At 37.8% G+C, this 15,757-nt stretch overlaps 1 protein-coding gene across 1 annotated transcript; it reads right to left on the bottom strand.

The window, feature by feature from the left end:
• Positions 1 to 5,975: 5,975 nt before the first annotated feature.
• Positions 5,976 to 15,330, bottom strand: lmx1a (LIM homeobox transcription factor 1, alpha). The gene is made up of 8 exons (XM_016238469.1): positions 15,139 to 15,330; positions 14,409 to 14,589; positions 8,847 to 9,064; positions 7,904 to 8,085; positions 7,485 to 7,562; positions 7,078 to 7,162; positions 6,411 to 6,569; positions 5,976 to 6,322 (listed from the first exon to the last, which is right to left on the bottom strand). The coding sequence occupies exons 2-8, from the start codon at positions 14,585 to 14,587 to the stop codon at positions 6,186 to 6,188; spliced, it is 1,038 nt and encodes a 345-aa protein (XP_016093955.1). The 5' UTR covers positions 14,588 to 14,589; positions 15,139 to 15,330; the 3' UTR covers positions 5,976 to 6,185.
• Positions 15,331 to 15,757: the final 427 nt, after the last annotated feature.

Genomic DNA, 15,757 nt, shown 5'->3' with positions numbered 1-15,757 from the left:
AAATATAGCTACTCATGCTACTTATGACGGGTTTTATGGTCCAGGGTCACACATACATTAAGAAATATTTGAAAGGAATGTGCAGATGTAATGCATAACAGGGACCTTCTGTTTATTTCTGCTGCTGGTCAGTAGGAGCTCTTCAGCTCTTCAGCATTTCAGCACAGAAGGAGAGAGATGCACGGGTGCCTAACCAGTCGCATCTGTCCTGGCATTAACGCAGCGTGACGCCAATTATATCGCTTAAGAGGGAGCGGGTCTGCAGCCCATCCTGGCACGAAATGCGTAATAAATAACTGATCAGCTGACTGGATGCCTCCTGGCTGCTATCGTAATAATAACGAGGCTATTGCTACCCGCTGTGACCGTATGATAGCCGTTTGATTATTTTTCGTTTGCTTTGGCTGCTTGGTTTGCCAAAGGCCAGTCTAGCGCCAATAAATGCATGAGAGACGGAGATGCGCGTGCCAGTGCGGAATACATTGACGCGTTCACACATCCGTAAACCGATACAGTCATTCCTTTAATATTCATTCATTTATTTTTATTAAATGTGCACGGATTGCATCAAAAGTTTTATACACTATTAGGTCTAACTGCTGTGTTACTATATGTGAGTCAGGTTTTTTTCAGTGGCCACTGTGATTTACAGAAACCAGATCATGAGAGTCATGGGTGTTTCTAGCCTTTTACTGGAGCACCCCCATCAAAAAGTGTTACCATATTGTGATACGTTACTGATATGCATGTATAGATTGTCTTTACCGGCAGTACAGAATCTTTCACAAGCTGTATGCGCAAAAAAGAGCGGAAGTATCCACTAGTATTTCGATGTGATACGATTCAGTGTGTGAGTGTATTGTCCGAATGGATCAAATCAAAGGAATCGCTAACAATTTCAGAACCTTTGAATAGACCGTTTGACCGATTTGATCAAAAGAGTGATTCTTGTTGTGACTCTATTCGGATTAGTTACAATTCTGAACAGCTGAAGGAAACACCTGATGTGACTGGCGAAATATTGTCGATAATGTTCGGAGTCGGACTGCACTGGTGGCGCGGTGTGTTTTGACTCACCATTCGTTCATTCGAGGAATTCGTTCGGGAGTCGGACTATATACTGCATAGTCGCTGAATCAAGAAGCGGCGATGCCATTAGTAGCGTATTTTACTGCAGGTTTCCGCGAATGTAAATGAAAACATTTCTGAATAAGTACTAGTTCTACGAGAATATTTCTATTTATTACATTATTTTAGAATAAATACCTGCACCTCCAGTTATTAGAATAACCGTAACACGAACATTTGCTCATGAAAACAAATTGTTCATTTCATCTCTGCTCTGCAACCTCTCCTGACAGGTCCACATGACAGGAACAGACAGTTAAATTGTTCCTGCCCAGTGACTTGTGCCTCTTACATCTGGAGGTCTGATTTCAGAGTAAGAAATGTGAACCTGGTACAGACAGAAATAGGGTTCATTGCTGGGGCAAAGAGGCACAGTATGAAGGGCTTCCTATCTTTGCAGCATGCCTTACATTTTCACCTGACATTATCCTCAACCCCTACAGTACACCAAACTGTAACATGGGTACATTCCAGAAGGACAGCCCCAATGGTCTGGCTTTATGGGTGGTCACATGCAAGCCCAACAGAAGATTAAAAATACAAGAATTGATGTTGGCTTGATCTAATAAAATCACAAAATAAAAATCACTATTCATGCGAGACCTATTATGTGTTTTAGTAAAGGAGATGTCAGTGAGTGCCGGCATGCTGATGTATGCAACTGTGGGAGCTGTTTCTTCAGCTGGTCTACTTTTATTTGGAGGATTAATGTTTCTGTTGATGCGCCAATTCTCCAAAAAGGGTAAAAAATGGAATGATCCTGTTCCACTCTTGGCACCACCATTTTTAAACCATTAAACTAATAAAAATGGTAATTTATTGGGATTTGACAACAACATTAGTTGGTTGGTATTTAACAACCTACTTTCATTGTTATATTTTAATATTTAGTGCTTGCAAACTGTAAACGCCAATCGCAACAAGGACCAATCCAGTCGCTTTCAGGAACAATTTAGCACTAAAACTTACTTGTTCAACTGTTGTTCCAAACCTGTATGACTTTATTTCTTCTGTGGAACATACAACAAGATGCGTCTTATTGTTCTTTTTGTTCATACAATATAAGTCAATGGTAACCAAAATGTTTACCAACATTTCTCAAAATACAAATTCATACAGATTTGGAACAACATAAATTTTCAACTTTAACTGTTAGTTCTAACAAAAAGTTATTCTTCTGCACTGCAGCTAATTACAGTCTGACTGACTCTTCATGGGAAGAGAATTTGAACCCAACATTTGAATTCAATTAAAATACAAGTTTAAGTAAAGTAACTGATATTTTCCATCTTGTTTTGTGCTTGCAATAAATGAAGATTTGAACTGAACTGTGTGTTGAAATATCCATGTCAATAGGCTAGTATGCATTTATTTGCACATTATAAATATACATTTATAGTTTCCAGCATTGTCATATACTAATAATGTAATATCAGTAGGGTCATTCCTATCTTTGTGACACCATCAGGTGTGAGAGAGACAGTGTGAACACTGCCAGAAACACTCTGTTTCACCCACTGTTTCATATAGCATCGCCCTAGATGTGCTGCTCCAGAACAGACACCCAGGCCAGAATGTGCTGCCTCTGGGCACTGTGCCCACTGTCACCCAGGCCCAAAGTCCAGACTCTGGCCTTTAGTTGCCCCTTCACCTTGTTCCTTCTGTAAGAGGCTTTGGAATCAGAAGGTAATGAGCATTTTCTATAGCCACGGTCTCTACTATAAGTGCCAAAACATGTCTAACGGTTTTTTAACATTTACATGTAAATAATTTTTATGAGCTATTTGTAATAGCCTATGCTTTTTGTTAAATTGTGAGCTTATTTAGCCAATATGTGACCCTGGACCATATATGGATCATAAGCGTACATTTTTTTGACATTTAGATTTATACATCACCTGAAAGCTGAATAAATAAGCTTTCCATTAATGTAAGTATTAATATTTGGCTGAGATACAACTATTTGAAAATCTGGAATCTGAGGGTGCAAAAAAAAAAAAATCTAAATATTGAGAAAATTGCCTTTAAAGTTATCCAAATCAAGTTCTTAGCAATGCATGTTACAAAAAGTTTTGATATATTTAGGGCATTTACAAAATATCTTAATGGAAAATGATCTTTACTTAATATCCTAATGATTTTTGGCATAAAAGAGAAATCGATAGCCTATTTTTGACCCATACAATGCATTGTTGGCTATTGCTACAAAAAAATATAGCTACTCATGCTACTTATGACGGGTTTTATGGTCCAGGGTCACACATACATTAAGAAATATTTGAAAGGAATGTGCAGATGTAATGCATAACAGGGACCTTCTGTTTATTTCTGCTGCTGGTCAGTAGGAGCTCTTCAGCTCTTCAGCATTTCAGCACAGAAGGAGAGAGATGCACGGGTGCCTAACCAGTCGCATCTGTCCTGGCATTAACGCAGCGTGACGCCAATTATATCGCTTAAGAGGGAGCGGGTCTGCAGCCCATCCTGGCACGAAATGCGTAATAAATAACTGATCAGCTGACTGGATGCCTCCTGGCTGCTATCGTAATAATAACGAGGCTATTGCTACCCGCTGTGACCGTATGATAGCCGTTTGATTATTTTTCGTTTGCTTTGGCTGCTTGGTTTGCCAAAGGCCAGTCTAGCGCCAATAAATGCATGAGAGACGGAGATGCGCGTGCCAGTGCGGAATACATTGACGCGTTCACACATCCGTAAACCGATACAGTCATTCCTTTAATATTCATTCATTTATTTTTATTAAATGTGCACGGATTGCATCAAAAGTTTTATACACTATTAGGTCTAACTGCTGTGTTACTATATGTGAGTCAGGTTTTTTTCAGTGGCCACTGTGATTTACAGAAACCAGATCATGAGAGTCATGGGTGTTTCTAGCCTTTTACTGGAGCACCCCCATCAAAAAGTGTTACCATATTGTGATACGTTACTGATATGCATGTATAGATTGTCTTTACCGGCAGTACAGAATCTTTCACAAGCTGTATGCGCAAAAAAGAGCGGAAGTATCCACTAGTATTTCGATGTGATACGATTCAGTGTGTGAGTGTATTGTCCGAATGGATCAAATCAAAGGAATCGCTAACAATTTCAGAACCTTTGAATAGACCGTTTGACCGATTTGATCAAAAGAGTGATTCTTGTTGTGACTCTATTCGGATTAGTTACAATTCTGAACAGCTGAAGGAAACACCTGATGTGACTGGCGAAATATTGTCGATAATGTTCGGAGTCGGACTGCACTGGTGGCGCGGTGTGTTTTGACTCACCATTCGTTCATTCGAGGAATTCGTTCGGGAGTCGGACTATATACTGCATAGTCGCTGAATCAAGAAGCGGCGATGCCATTAGTAGCGTATTTTACTGCAGGTTTCCGCGAATGTAAATGAAAACATTTCTGAATAAGTACTAGTTCTACGAGAATATTTCTATTTATTACATTATTTTAGAATAAATACCTGCACCTCCAGTTATTAGAATAACCGTAACACGAACATTTGCTCATGAAAACAAATTGTTCATTTCATCTCTGCTCTGCAACCTCTCCTGACAGGTCCACATGACAGGAACAGACAGTTAAATTGTTCCTGCCCAGTGACTTGTGCCTCTTACATCTGGAGGTCTGATTTCAGAGTAAGAAATGTGAACCTGGTACAGACAGAAATAGGGTTCATTGCTGGGGCAAAGAGGCACAGTATGAAGGGCTTCCTATCTTTGCAGCATGCCTTACATTTTCACCTGACATTATCCTCAACCCCTACAGTACACCAAACTGTAACATGGGTACATTCCAGAAGGACAGCCCCAATGGTCTGGCTTTATGGGTGGTCACATGCAAGCCCAACAGAAGATTAAAAATACAAGAATTGATGTTGGCTTGATCTAATAAAATCACAAAATAAAAATCACTATTCATGCGAGACCATGGCCGGATGTGGTGCATATTTATGGGTATTTCTGATACTGAAGTGTGAATCTAAAGATCTGGGCAATGCTATGCCCTGTGGTGGACCACCATCTGGCTCTGGTAAAGTGCCATAAAGATATGCATCATGATACGAGGTGTTGAAAGCCTAGACTAGGAATGACCTTGAGCTTGGAAAATGCCAATTCTTAGCCCACACTGCAATACAATATAGTGTGTGATTGTTTGTGGATATTAAAAAGTTTCACTCTCATAGAGACAAACGGCAAGATAAATCAAAATTATACTGTACATTTGTTTTTAATGAATATTTCAGATTAAAGTAGTAAATTGGGCTGCGTTTACAAACAATGGCATTTTTAGCCTTTCATCTGTATTGGGGCTCAGGAGTCGGACCTCTATCACAAAAGTGTGCCTACATTTGATACACTTTTATTTTTGAATTGCTCTTTTGGATGTAAATGGAAATAAATCAACTTCACCTACAGCACAGAGTCGTTAAAATTGAGTCTTTGACACACAAAAGAAAATATTTGCAACGTTTGTTTTCTGCAGAGGATTATGGATAAATGTCCACCTCATTCTGTGGTCTTTGTTTTCTGTCTTATAAAATACCCAATTACTATTTTGCTGTGAGAAACTGCTGCAAACGATTCAGTGCATGAGTGAACTGTCCGAAAGAATCAAAGTGAGCAAACAGTTTCAGATCTTTTTGCACTGACATCACTGACATACAGTGTAAAGATTTATCACTAATATTAGGCGGGAATTTCACTGCAGGAAAAAAGTGTCTATGCCCTGGCAATACAAGTTAAAAACAAAATCAAATGAATCAAGAAGCAATCTTGGCAGATCTTTGGCTATTTCAAATACCAAGTGCCTGAAAGTATAACTGTTGTGCAGTCAGTAAGCATTTTATTGTAATTCAGTTACACACATAAAATAATAAATACAAATTACACAAAGAACATTTTTATCACAATGCATTTTCATTGTCAACAGTCACCACCATTTCTACCCTAAAACATGCATAAGCAGAAAACACACAAGCATACATACACGCACGCACTCCCTCCTCATACAGTATATCTTTCCCAAGCTGTCTGAATGATGCTCAAGAGGTGAAATATGAATCTTGCATTGAATACAACCGGTCAATGGGTGTTAATAGGGAGGATTCACTGGATGACATACAGTCTCCAAAATGACACAGAGGGTCACTGTCTCTATCGTTATAGAATGTGTCACAACCTATAAAGAGAGAAAGAAATGGGATGGGCAAAGAGTATTTGTCACCGCATTTTCACTGTATTTTGTGAGGCTAGTGTGTGTTTTGTACCATAGGGATGCATGTGGTCTCCAGGCATCTGAGGAGGAGTGAGGCCTTGTCTGAAGGGGTCCAGCTTGAAGCTCTGTGAGTCTAGACTGATATTCTGCTGGGTAAGTGAATATGAACCTGCACACTCCAGCTCTGCAGGCAGACCTCCACAAGAGGGCGCTGCGGTCATATAAATGACAAAAAAAGAACTTCTCAGTCATTAGTCTCTCGCCTTTTAAAAATTAAAAGTAGCCTAATGTTTATAATGCAAAATGATAAAATTGAACATTCCCTTTCTCCATTCTTTTCTCTAACATTCATTCGCATAACCAAGAAAAAAATGTTTTTTTTTAAACAAACATGAAGAAATAACATTTTCATGACCTAATGGGAACGTTAACAAAATGTTCTTACAACATGTGTTTGTTAGCTGGGAAAGTTGGAACAAAATACAGCTGAAATTTCTGTCACTGTACAAAGCTTAAGAATATTTAATGAGACACGAGCTGTTCAGATTTGGTTGTTTGCTACTAAACAACTGTGGCTGTAACATTCTAGCTAGGATGGCATTGCTTACATAACCCATGGTTAAAAGCAGTGCTAATTACAAGCATGAAACATTTTTTAAGTGGTGTTTAAAAGGAAGATACCCAAAGCAAAGCATGAAACTTTTGTGAACTTTGTATACCAGTGTGTTGTGATTGGCTATCCCTTTTCTCCTGAGGGGACACACTTTGCTTCTGCTGCTGTTGTCTTCTTGCCAGTTTTTTCATCTACAGAGACAATGAGCGTGAAAGAGATTGACATAATAAAAACATGTTCACATATAGTAATGAGAAAACTAATAAGAGAAAATATCCCTTTACAATGCAAAGGAAGGCAGAAAACACACACAGCGCTACCCTGAAAGGAAATCCAAGTCTAATCTAAGGGGATCTATACATAATATGTCATCAGTTTCCTACACGAGGCAATAACACAGCTTGTTTCCTTATTGGCAAGCTCATATACTGCAGAAAGAGGTCTGTTATCAATTGCATAAGTTGATGCTCTTTCAATTAGTGTGTTTTTCTGTGTTGGTAGGCATCACATTACCTTGGCTCTTTGGTTCTGGAACCAGACCTGAACGACTCGTACGCTCAATCCTGTCTCTGCTGCCAGCGTCTCCCTTACCTTACAAAAGAGAGACAGACAGAGAGAGAGCCATAGTGTGACCTTCATGGTCTACGGGTCATGTAGGCTAACTGATGAACTGACCCACACTGGAGTATCAGATCAACAAAGATAGATACAGCAATGCAGTTCAGAACAGCTGCGGCTACACAAAAACCTCCTTCACAAATGTTACAGTAAAAGAAACATTAAAAAACAAAAGGTTAATGTATAGAAGTAAAACCAAGCTTGATGCTTTAATGAGATTCTTAAACTATTACACAAGGCAAATTTATCTGAAGTAGTTTAATTATTGTTATTTTTTTTATATTTTATATTCAGTTATTATTTAAATAGCGGACCTTTCGACATGGTTTGGATGAGACCTCAAAAGAAGCTTTGAAAGCACGTCTCTGCTGTGTTGTGAGGATGGTACGAGGCCTTTTAGGTCTCTTGTGTTCCATGTCTTCTATTGTGTTAGACTCCCCTGTGGTCTTAATGTTGTCTTCATCATCGTCCTCCTCCTCACCATCTTCACTTTTACCTGTAGTTAAGGAAACAGAGGTATGTAATGCTTAACAGCAAACAGATCATTACTAGAAATAATAATAATAAAAAATCTATAAAAAACTTAAGCTAATTAAGCGACCAGTATCTGTTTGAACAGTAAAAATGATTTAGTAAGTATCTTAAAAATACAATGAGAATAGTGATTTATGAATGGGCATCTATACTACAATTCAAAACTTTGGGGTCAGTAGGATTTTCTTTAAAGAAATGAATATTTTTTATCAGCAACTATGCATTAAATGGATCAAAAGTGACAGTAAAGACATTTGCAATGTCACAAAAGATTTCTATTCTATATAAATATACTATATATTGCCATACTCTCTTTCTCTCTCTCAATATATTCAGATATATTAATATTATTTATTAATTTATAGCATTATGATATTCTGCTTTATTCATATAATTTATTAACAATATATTTTACTTTTTTCTATTTGTATTTATTACCATTTGTACTATTTTAATACATATGCTTCATTCTTAAATCTAGTGTAAGCATTGCAGTGCCAGTGAGTGTATGGTGTAAAAACAGTGGGATTGTGTGTTAAATGCTGGTACTGAAGGACTCCAGCACTGCACATTTTGGATGTCTCCTTTATTTAAAGCACCTGATTTATATGATCAGATCATTAGCAGAGGCACCATGACCTTACTCCGTGTATCAGATGAGGAAGACATACAAAATGAGCAGTGCCGTGGTGCTCCAGGACCAGGATTGTTTTAAAACAATACCTGAGTCGGAGGTGGTCGGGCTGGCCAGTTGGTTGTGATAGTCTCTGGCACAGAAAAGCCTGTCCCCTGTGAGCACACAGCGGTCTCCCTTCTGCAGCCTGCAGCCGCACACACAGCAGCAGAAACACCGCAGGTGGAAAACCGCAGTGCCTGCGTGCATCACCAGCTCGGCCGGAGAGATGACCTCTGCGCAGCCCTTACACCGTACCAAAAACAACCTGACAGGAATAGAGAGAAAGAATGAATTAATATGTATTTCTCAAAGCAACTGTATACGTATGAAACATTAGTTTCAAATGGCACACTGACTTTTAATAAGGTGAATATGTTTTGTTAATTTTCCACATTCTCCTTTAAATGTCTGCTCTGGGAGTTTGTACGTTTGGTGAGAGTGTACAAAGTTCTGTGAAAATGTTGGATTGTTTTATGGCAGCAACAAATGCACATATACAGCCAACGCCGCTTTAAGGCAAGCCTCCAAGGTTGTTAAGGAAAAGCCTAAAGAGAAGGAGACCAGAGGCCACATTTTTTGAATGGATGCAAATGGAGAAGGGACTTCATTATACAGAATAAACAGCCTATCGTTTAATGAATCGACAGCTTATCGGCTAATGTGCCATTATACATTTGTTTTGGATTAATCAATTTTTATTGTCTACACTGAAAAAAACCCAATCGATTTTATAAGAGAAGACATGGACAATTTTGTTAATGGATTTCTCATTCATTTCTAAGGAATCTGCGAACAATATTTGATGTACACACAGGCAAACTACTACCGTTTCCTGCGAGATTCTGAAGTGCGCATCTGATGGACACTTTACTATCCCATGATACCCTGAGAGAGGACTTGTGAATGCCTGTGAACCAATGCAACTGAACTGACCCTGGTAGGTCACATAACAATGACAACATGACTAATGTAGTACATCCGGATCACATTCATACTATATAGAACATACTTTTTAATGGTCACTTATTACTTATTCAAAAGAAGTACCTACTCAGAGAGTATGTGATTTTGGGTGGTCCATCTCTGGTACAGCTGTAATTATGACTGATATATTTACAATATATTAACTGTAGGGTGGCAAAAATACAAAAAACTGCACAGTTGCTTTAAAATCTTTTGATGAAGAGTACAAAGAATGATTTTGTTCTTTTGGAATGTTTTATGTTGATGTACCATCAGAGATTCCAAGAATGTTGCTGAGTCGCCCAGTCCATCAAGGAGTGAGACAAGAACTTGCCATGTCCCCTCCACCCAAAAAAAGCCATGCAGACGCATACCCCCAGCATGGTGAGTGTGCATCTTAGCGCCTGGCAACCAGAGCTGGGTTTCAGCGGGTTAGACAGAGGCGGCCGGCTCCACGACTGTGTCCGGGGCAGGACTCCCGGGGTGGGGGGAGAAAGGAGCTCGGCAGGCCGTGGCTCCAGACGGAGGGAAAGAATCACGCCTCCCGGTGGGCGAGGCCGGTCCAGGGAATGATCTTAACTCGACTTAACCAAACCCAGACAAAGGAGGGAGCTGGCCCAGAGCCTCGCTGCCATTGTCCTGCCCTGGCAGACACCACATTTTCTGTTTGTCAAACTGGCCTGAGATTTCCGCACCCGGAGGGGAGGGGGGGGACGGAGAGTGGAGCTGTAGTTTAAGGTTTGGTATGAGCGTGACAGGGAGGCTTAGAGAGAATGACCCCTAGAGGTGTGACAGCTTCAGACTTGGGCTGACAGGATACTCCTTAATACAAGACACTACAGGCAAAACAATTGTTTTTCATGCACTAGTCAATTTTGATATTAAGGGTTATTTTGTTTCTATAATATCTTTTTTTAGACAAAACACACATTTAAATAATTATTTTATTATACTTTCAATTTCACATTTCAATTACAATGCATATCTTCAAAGGTTATTTTATTAAAATGCACCAAAAAGTAGCACTTACACCAAATTTTCTAGTAGGTTTTTACAGGTTTGTTCATATAATATTTGCCTGATTGTATTTCTAAAAACATGGTGAAAATGTATTTTTTCTCAGTATGGAGTGATAAAAAGATAATCGCAAATGAAATGCTCAGATTTCTGTTCTGGAAATGTATGTAAATTAGTGCATATCAAATTAAATAACACATCGATTGTAATATATTTAAACATAATAATTCAGAAAACGTACTTCTGTACTGTGATTAATCAACTGGGGAAAGTGTTGATATCTGTTAAAATTTTTACCCTATTTACCTGGTGTGTCTTAATGCTAAAAAGTCAAGTCAAGTCACCTTTATTTATATAGGATAAGAGGTTTCCATTTCAAGCACAGACAGTATTGAAATACTGATTATTTCGGTTTCTTTCAATAATAGCGCCATGATTACTGTATGTTCACGCATTAAGATACGTTTTCGGCTGTGTTTCTCTTTTACAATTTGTACCAATTATAAGCTTTTGGCTATAGATCAGTGGGTGTTATTGTTGGTATGCGTATCTCAGCTAGTTGTATGGGAGCATTACAGTGTGTTCACATGCAGACAGAAAAAATTCCTCCTCTGATAAGTATGAATTGAAACATCCCAAAGCCTTGCATTGTTGAGAACTATTAGTGTTGCCCTGGGGTTGCTGTGGAAACCGCTGCAAGTTCTTTAGGGGTTCAGTAGGAGGGACAGAACAAAGTGCTGCTCATTATACTCAAGAGCATCTGTGGTATGTGAATGCAGATAGCAGAATATGCCAATTGCATGTTTGTGTATTATAGATACAGTAGATAAAGATACAGTATACATAGTTACAATTTAGTTAATGGTTGCATTGACAAGATAAAAAAATCATCTATTTTGATCTGGAAGCATTTATGTTGATATATTATTGCAACTTGCTGAATCAGAGCCTGAATCTATTTCTCAAACCTTTTTTGAACATTAAATTAGAAATGTATTCCACGTAATATATTGTAATCTATATAATTTCACATTATCATTAATATGATTACATTTTACATTATTAGAAACAATTTACTTTTAAACTAAAAATGTTTCTGGTGAAAAACACACTTGACAGGTGTTTTCTATCTTTAACAAGACACCTGAGCTTGCATTTCATTTTGAAGGCAAAACTTTTCTCTATAATGAACTTATAAAACGACACCAAATGGTATGTTTGACAGAAGTGCATTTTTTAATGCTAGAATTTAATTATCTTTAAAAATGTGACATTAACTATAAAAAAAATCACTGGATTAATTATTTTAATATTTGATAGTCCTAATATAATAATAACAGTTAAAGTAAGTTATATTTTATGCTCCTAGTGGCTGCTTTCCATTTAGCTTACCCAATCAGCTTTGGTATCACAGGAATAAATTACATATATTAATATATGTTAAAATAAAAAATATATACATATTGTATTAATACTTCCCAATATTACTCTCTTTTTTTTTTATACAAATAAATGCAGCCCTTTTGAGAAAAAAATCTTACCGACCACAAACTTTTGAACAATAGTATAAATGTTTAACAAAGTAAACTTACATAAGATTTAAGAGAAATAAAGCAATTGGGAATCACTAAAGAAATGCACTCTTCTCATCATAAAACAAACAGTAAGAAGTCTGGAGATTACTACTATTACTACTTAAGTTACTAGTCCTATAAGTCTAAGCATCACTTGAAATCCAAATTAAATTGATCACCATTATAAAACAGTGAAGTACCTGCCTGCTGACCCATTTAGAGTAGAACTGCTCCTTAACCTGGTCAGTAAGTGCTGGGTCAGCGTGCTCTCCACCCCTGAGCCCACAGTTAAGCACTGGGCTACTGGGTAGGAGTGCCAGCCAAGCACTGCGTATGTGGCTAATTGGTCAGGTCAGATATCTCACAGTCGGATGGGCATCAAGCAGGGGCACCACTGGGCACCAACCTATCCAGATGCCTTGACATACTTCACACGCAGAGATCCCCTCTACATATACCCCCTCCCCAACACACACACACAAACACACTCATATTCTACCCAGAACATATGGCCCAATCCTCCACACAGCCTCAGCTTTTTTATTAAGAGCACAGTGGTCACTTCTCCATTATTATTACTTCGGCTGATAGACTCCTAATCTGAGTATGCATTATGGGATTTGGCGAAATCAGAGCTTTTTTGTTGAAAATGTAAACTTTTTAACAGATGCATCAGCCATTGACATTAAACTTGAGAATTTTAGATGGTGATCAGAACTCAAATAGTGTCCATAACTGCACTCGTTTGTATTGTCCAGGTCATTGCGCTGTGTCGCTTCACACACTTTTTTTTTTATACGGAGGTGAGAATGTGCATATGAGTGTGTGAATGAAAATCAGAGTGAGTTTTGGGGGTAGTAGGGGGTCCGTGCACCGTGTCGGTGTGGCCATATGCTGTCCCCAGCTTGCCGTTGCCACACCGATGGGTCCTGCTAATTTAACACATCTTGACAGCGTGTCAGTAGTGCTGTCCTCGTGATCTAATGGTGTGTGTTTGTGTGTGAAAGCCTCCTCGCATTCCATGGCCCACCGCGACCCTTTCTCCTGCAGTCACCTTGTCTTTCAGGAGTTCTGTGCCAAGTTCCCCAATACACACAGTCTCTCTCTCCCTCACAAAACACCAACACTCATAAAATGATACACTAGAAAAATATTGTTTGTGTAAACAGGTATACAGTTATGTGCTAACAGAATAGTGCATGTGTAATTTTATACTGCATGCAGATGTGACATTTCAGGACTAAAATATTTGCAAGGAAAAAATAGTAAAATCAAAATTATATTTAGCCACAAAAGTTGCCTTGCAAAATTAATTTAACAGAAAGTAAATAAATCAGCCTGCGACATCCAAACATTAGAGTCAAATAAACAACACTGCCTGTAAATAGGAATTTAAAAGATAAACTAGTTAGATATGTGGTTAGATATGTGAACTGAAACCTTAACAATAACATTTTACTGGCTTTATCTTTAAAGTATCCACTGAGATATTTGCATATAGATTATTTCTGTGCATTAATCATTAAAATGTTCTTTGGAGAATAATGTAAGTGATTGTTGCAATGCTTAAATGAAGTATAATCAAATTAATTTCCTTATTTTCAATTTCGCTGAGAAATAGAACTGATGGTTATTTATTGTGAGCTCTAAATGTTTACAAAGGGGAAAAATAATCCACCGCACTCTCAAATGCATTTCTAGAAAATTCAAGCAGGCAATTTGTAATTTTCTATACACAGAGAAAGGCGAACATATTTCTCGCGATACTCTCGTCCAATTTTTGTTTTCTTAAATATTCAGTTTAAAACAAAATAGCGAAGACAGGAACAAATATTTGACATTTGCAAAACAACAAAATAAAAAAGCAACAGTAAAGACCTTTCTGCTAAAATCAAGTTAATATGAAGACCTAGCCAAGTTTAGTTTCATCTGACTAAGAAACTTCCGACTACCTTGGACTCACGTCACATTTTCCCGCGTTGAACTTCAAATGGTAATTCAATTAGAATAAAACGAAATCATTGTTTACACAAAGAGTAGTAAGTAGAGTCTTACTTCTGGTAGTCTCGCTTGCAGTAGAGTGTCTTGTTGCGGAGGAAGCAGGTGTCTTTCAGAGGCTCGCGACATGACGCGCAGTGCAGGCAGCGCTCGTGCCACAGTCCGTCCTGCACGCGGAGCAGGTACCTGTCCCGGATGAGCTCATTACAGCCTTCACACACGCTCTTTCTCCACATGTCTGGAAAAAAGACATTTATAATCCATAACCTCAGGGTGTAATTTCATGCGATTGTTTTTAAACAAAAACAAAAAGTCTTATGTGTACTTTACAGAACTGTATATCGTTTTAGCAGCCATCCTTTTAAAATTGTAGCTATAACAAGAAAATGTGAAAGTAGCCTACAATAAAAGAAAGTTTAATGTCATTTAAAATTGGAAAAATAAATACTGAAAAACAAAATAAAAAAAACTAAATTCAACCACGAGCATTACAAAATAACAAAAACGATAAAGACCAGCAGAAATAGGCTACAGTGTGAACAAATGAGATTTGATTGTGAGTTTCATTCAAATATTTACTTCTAATCTCTACTAAGATTATTCAGTCAATCATAAAACGACTTGCGACATCCAAATAACACAGTTAATGCGCATAACATTAATTACTGTCACATGTCAGCATGTTTTATCAAGACCAGTAACTTTAGGCTTCTAGGCTATACTGTACATGACAAAACTTTACCAAAACTAAAAAAAATGCTATAGAATTAGACATACATCCACCTACCACTGAAGAGAAAATATCCTTTTGCCGCCCCGTGTAACTTTCGACAGATGCTTGGATAGTTGTAAACGCACACAAAAGCTCCATATGAAAATAAACCCGTGCGTCATTTACTCTCTCTCTCTCTCTCTCTCTCTCACACACACACACACACAAATCTATTCCATCAGGTAGACTAGAGAGTAAGTATACAGCCATTTCTTTACAACTTGTGATGAACTCAAAAATAAATAAATAAATAAAACATGAATTTTGAACAATAATGCCCTGTTTGGCTTTAAGAGACCCCAAGGCAATTTCAGTTGCTAAAAAAAAACTGACTGATTAAACATTGATTACAATTATTATTGTTATTATACAATATATTATAGATAAACTTGACGGTTCAAACTCGCCCTGAAAAATGTTACATTAATTCTGCTTGGGGTCCATAGAAATGTGCATTAAAAAAAACCTAATTAAATACATTTAACATAGATTCACAATGAGGTGCAATGCTGCTAACTGTATATGTAGATGTATTGCATTGTTCACAATTTCTTCTGCATACTGGATAACAGTAGCTGTTCTGAAATGTAGTATATGACAAAATATGGGGGTTAAGCTTAAACAATAACTTTCT

The sequence above is a fragment of the Sinocyclocheilus grahami genome, unplaced genomic scaffold (assembly GCF_001515645.1).
Source record: "Sinocyclocheilus grahami isolate Dianchi unplaced genomic scaffold, SAMN03320097.WGS_v1.1 scaffold540.1, whole genome shotgun sequence".
Lineage (NCBI taxonomy): Eukaryota > Metazoa > Chordata > Actinopteri > Cypriniformes > Cyprinidae > Sinocyclocheilus > Sinocyclocheilus grahami.
Note: the sequence above shows the minus strand (reverse complement) of the source record. Positions and strands in the feature narration are given on the sequence as shown.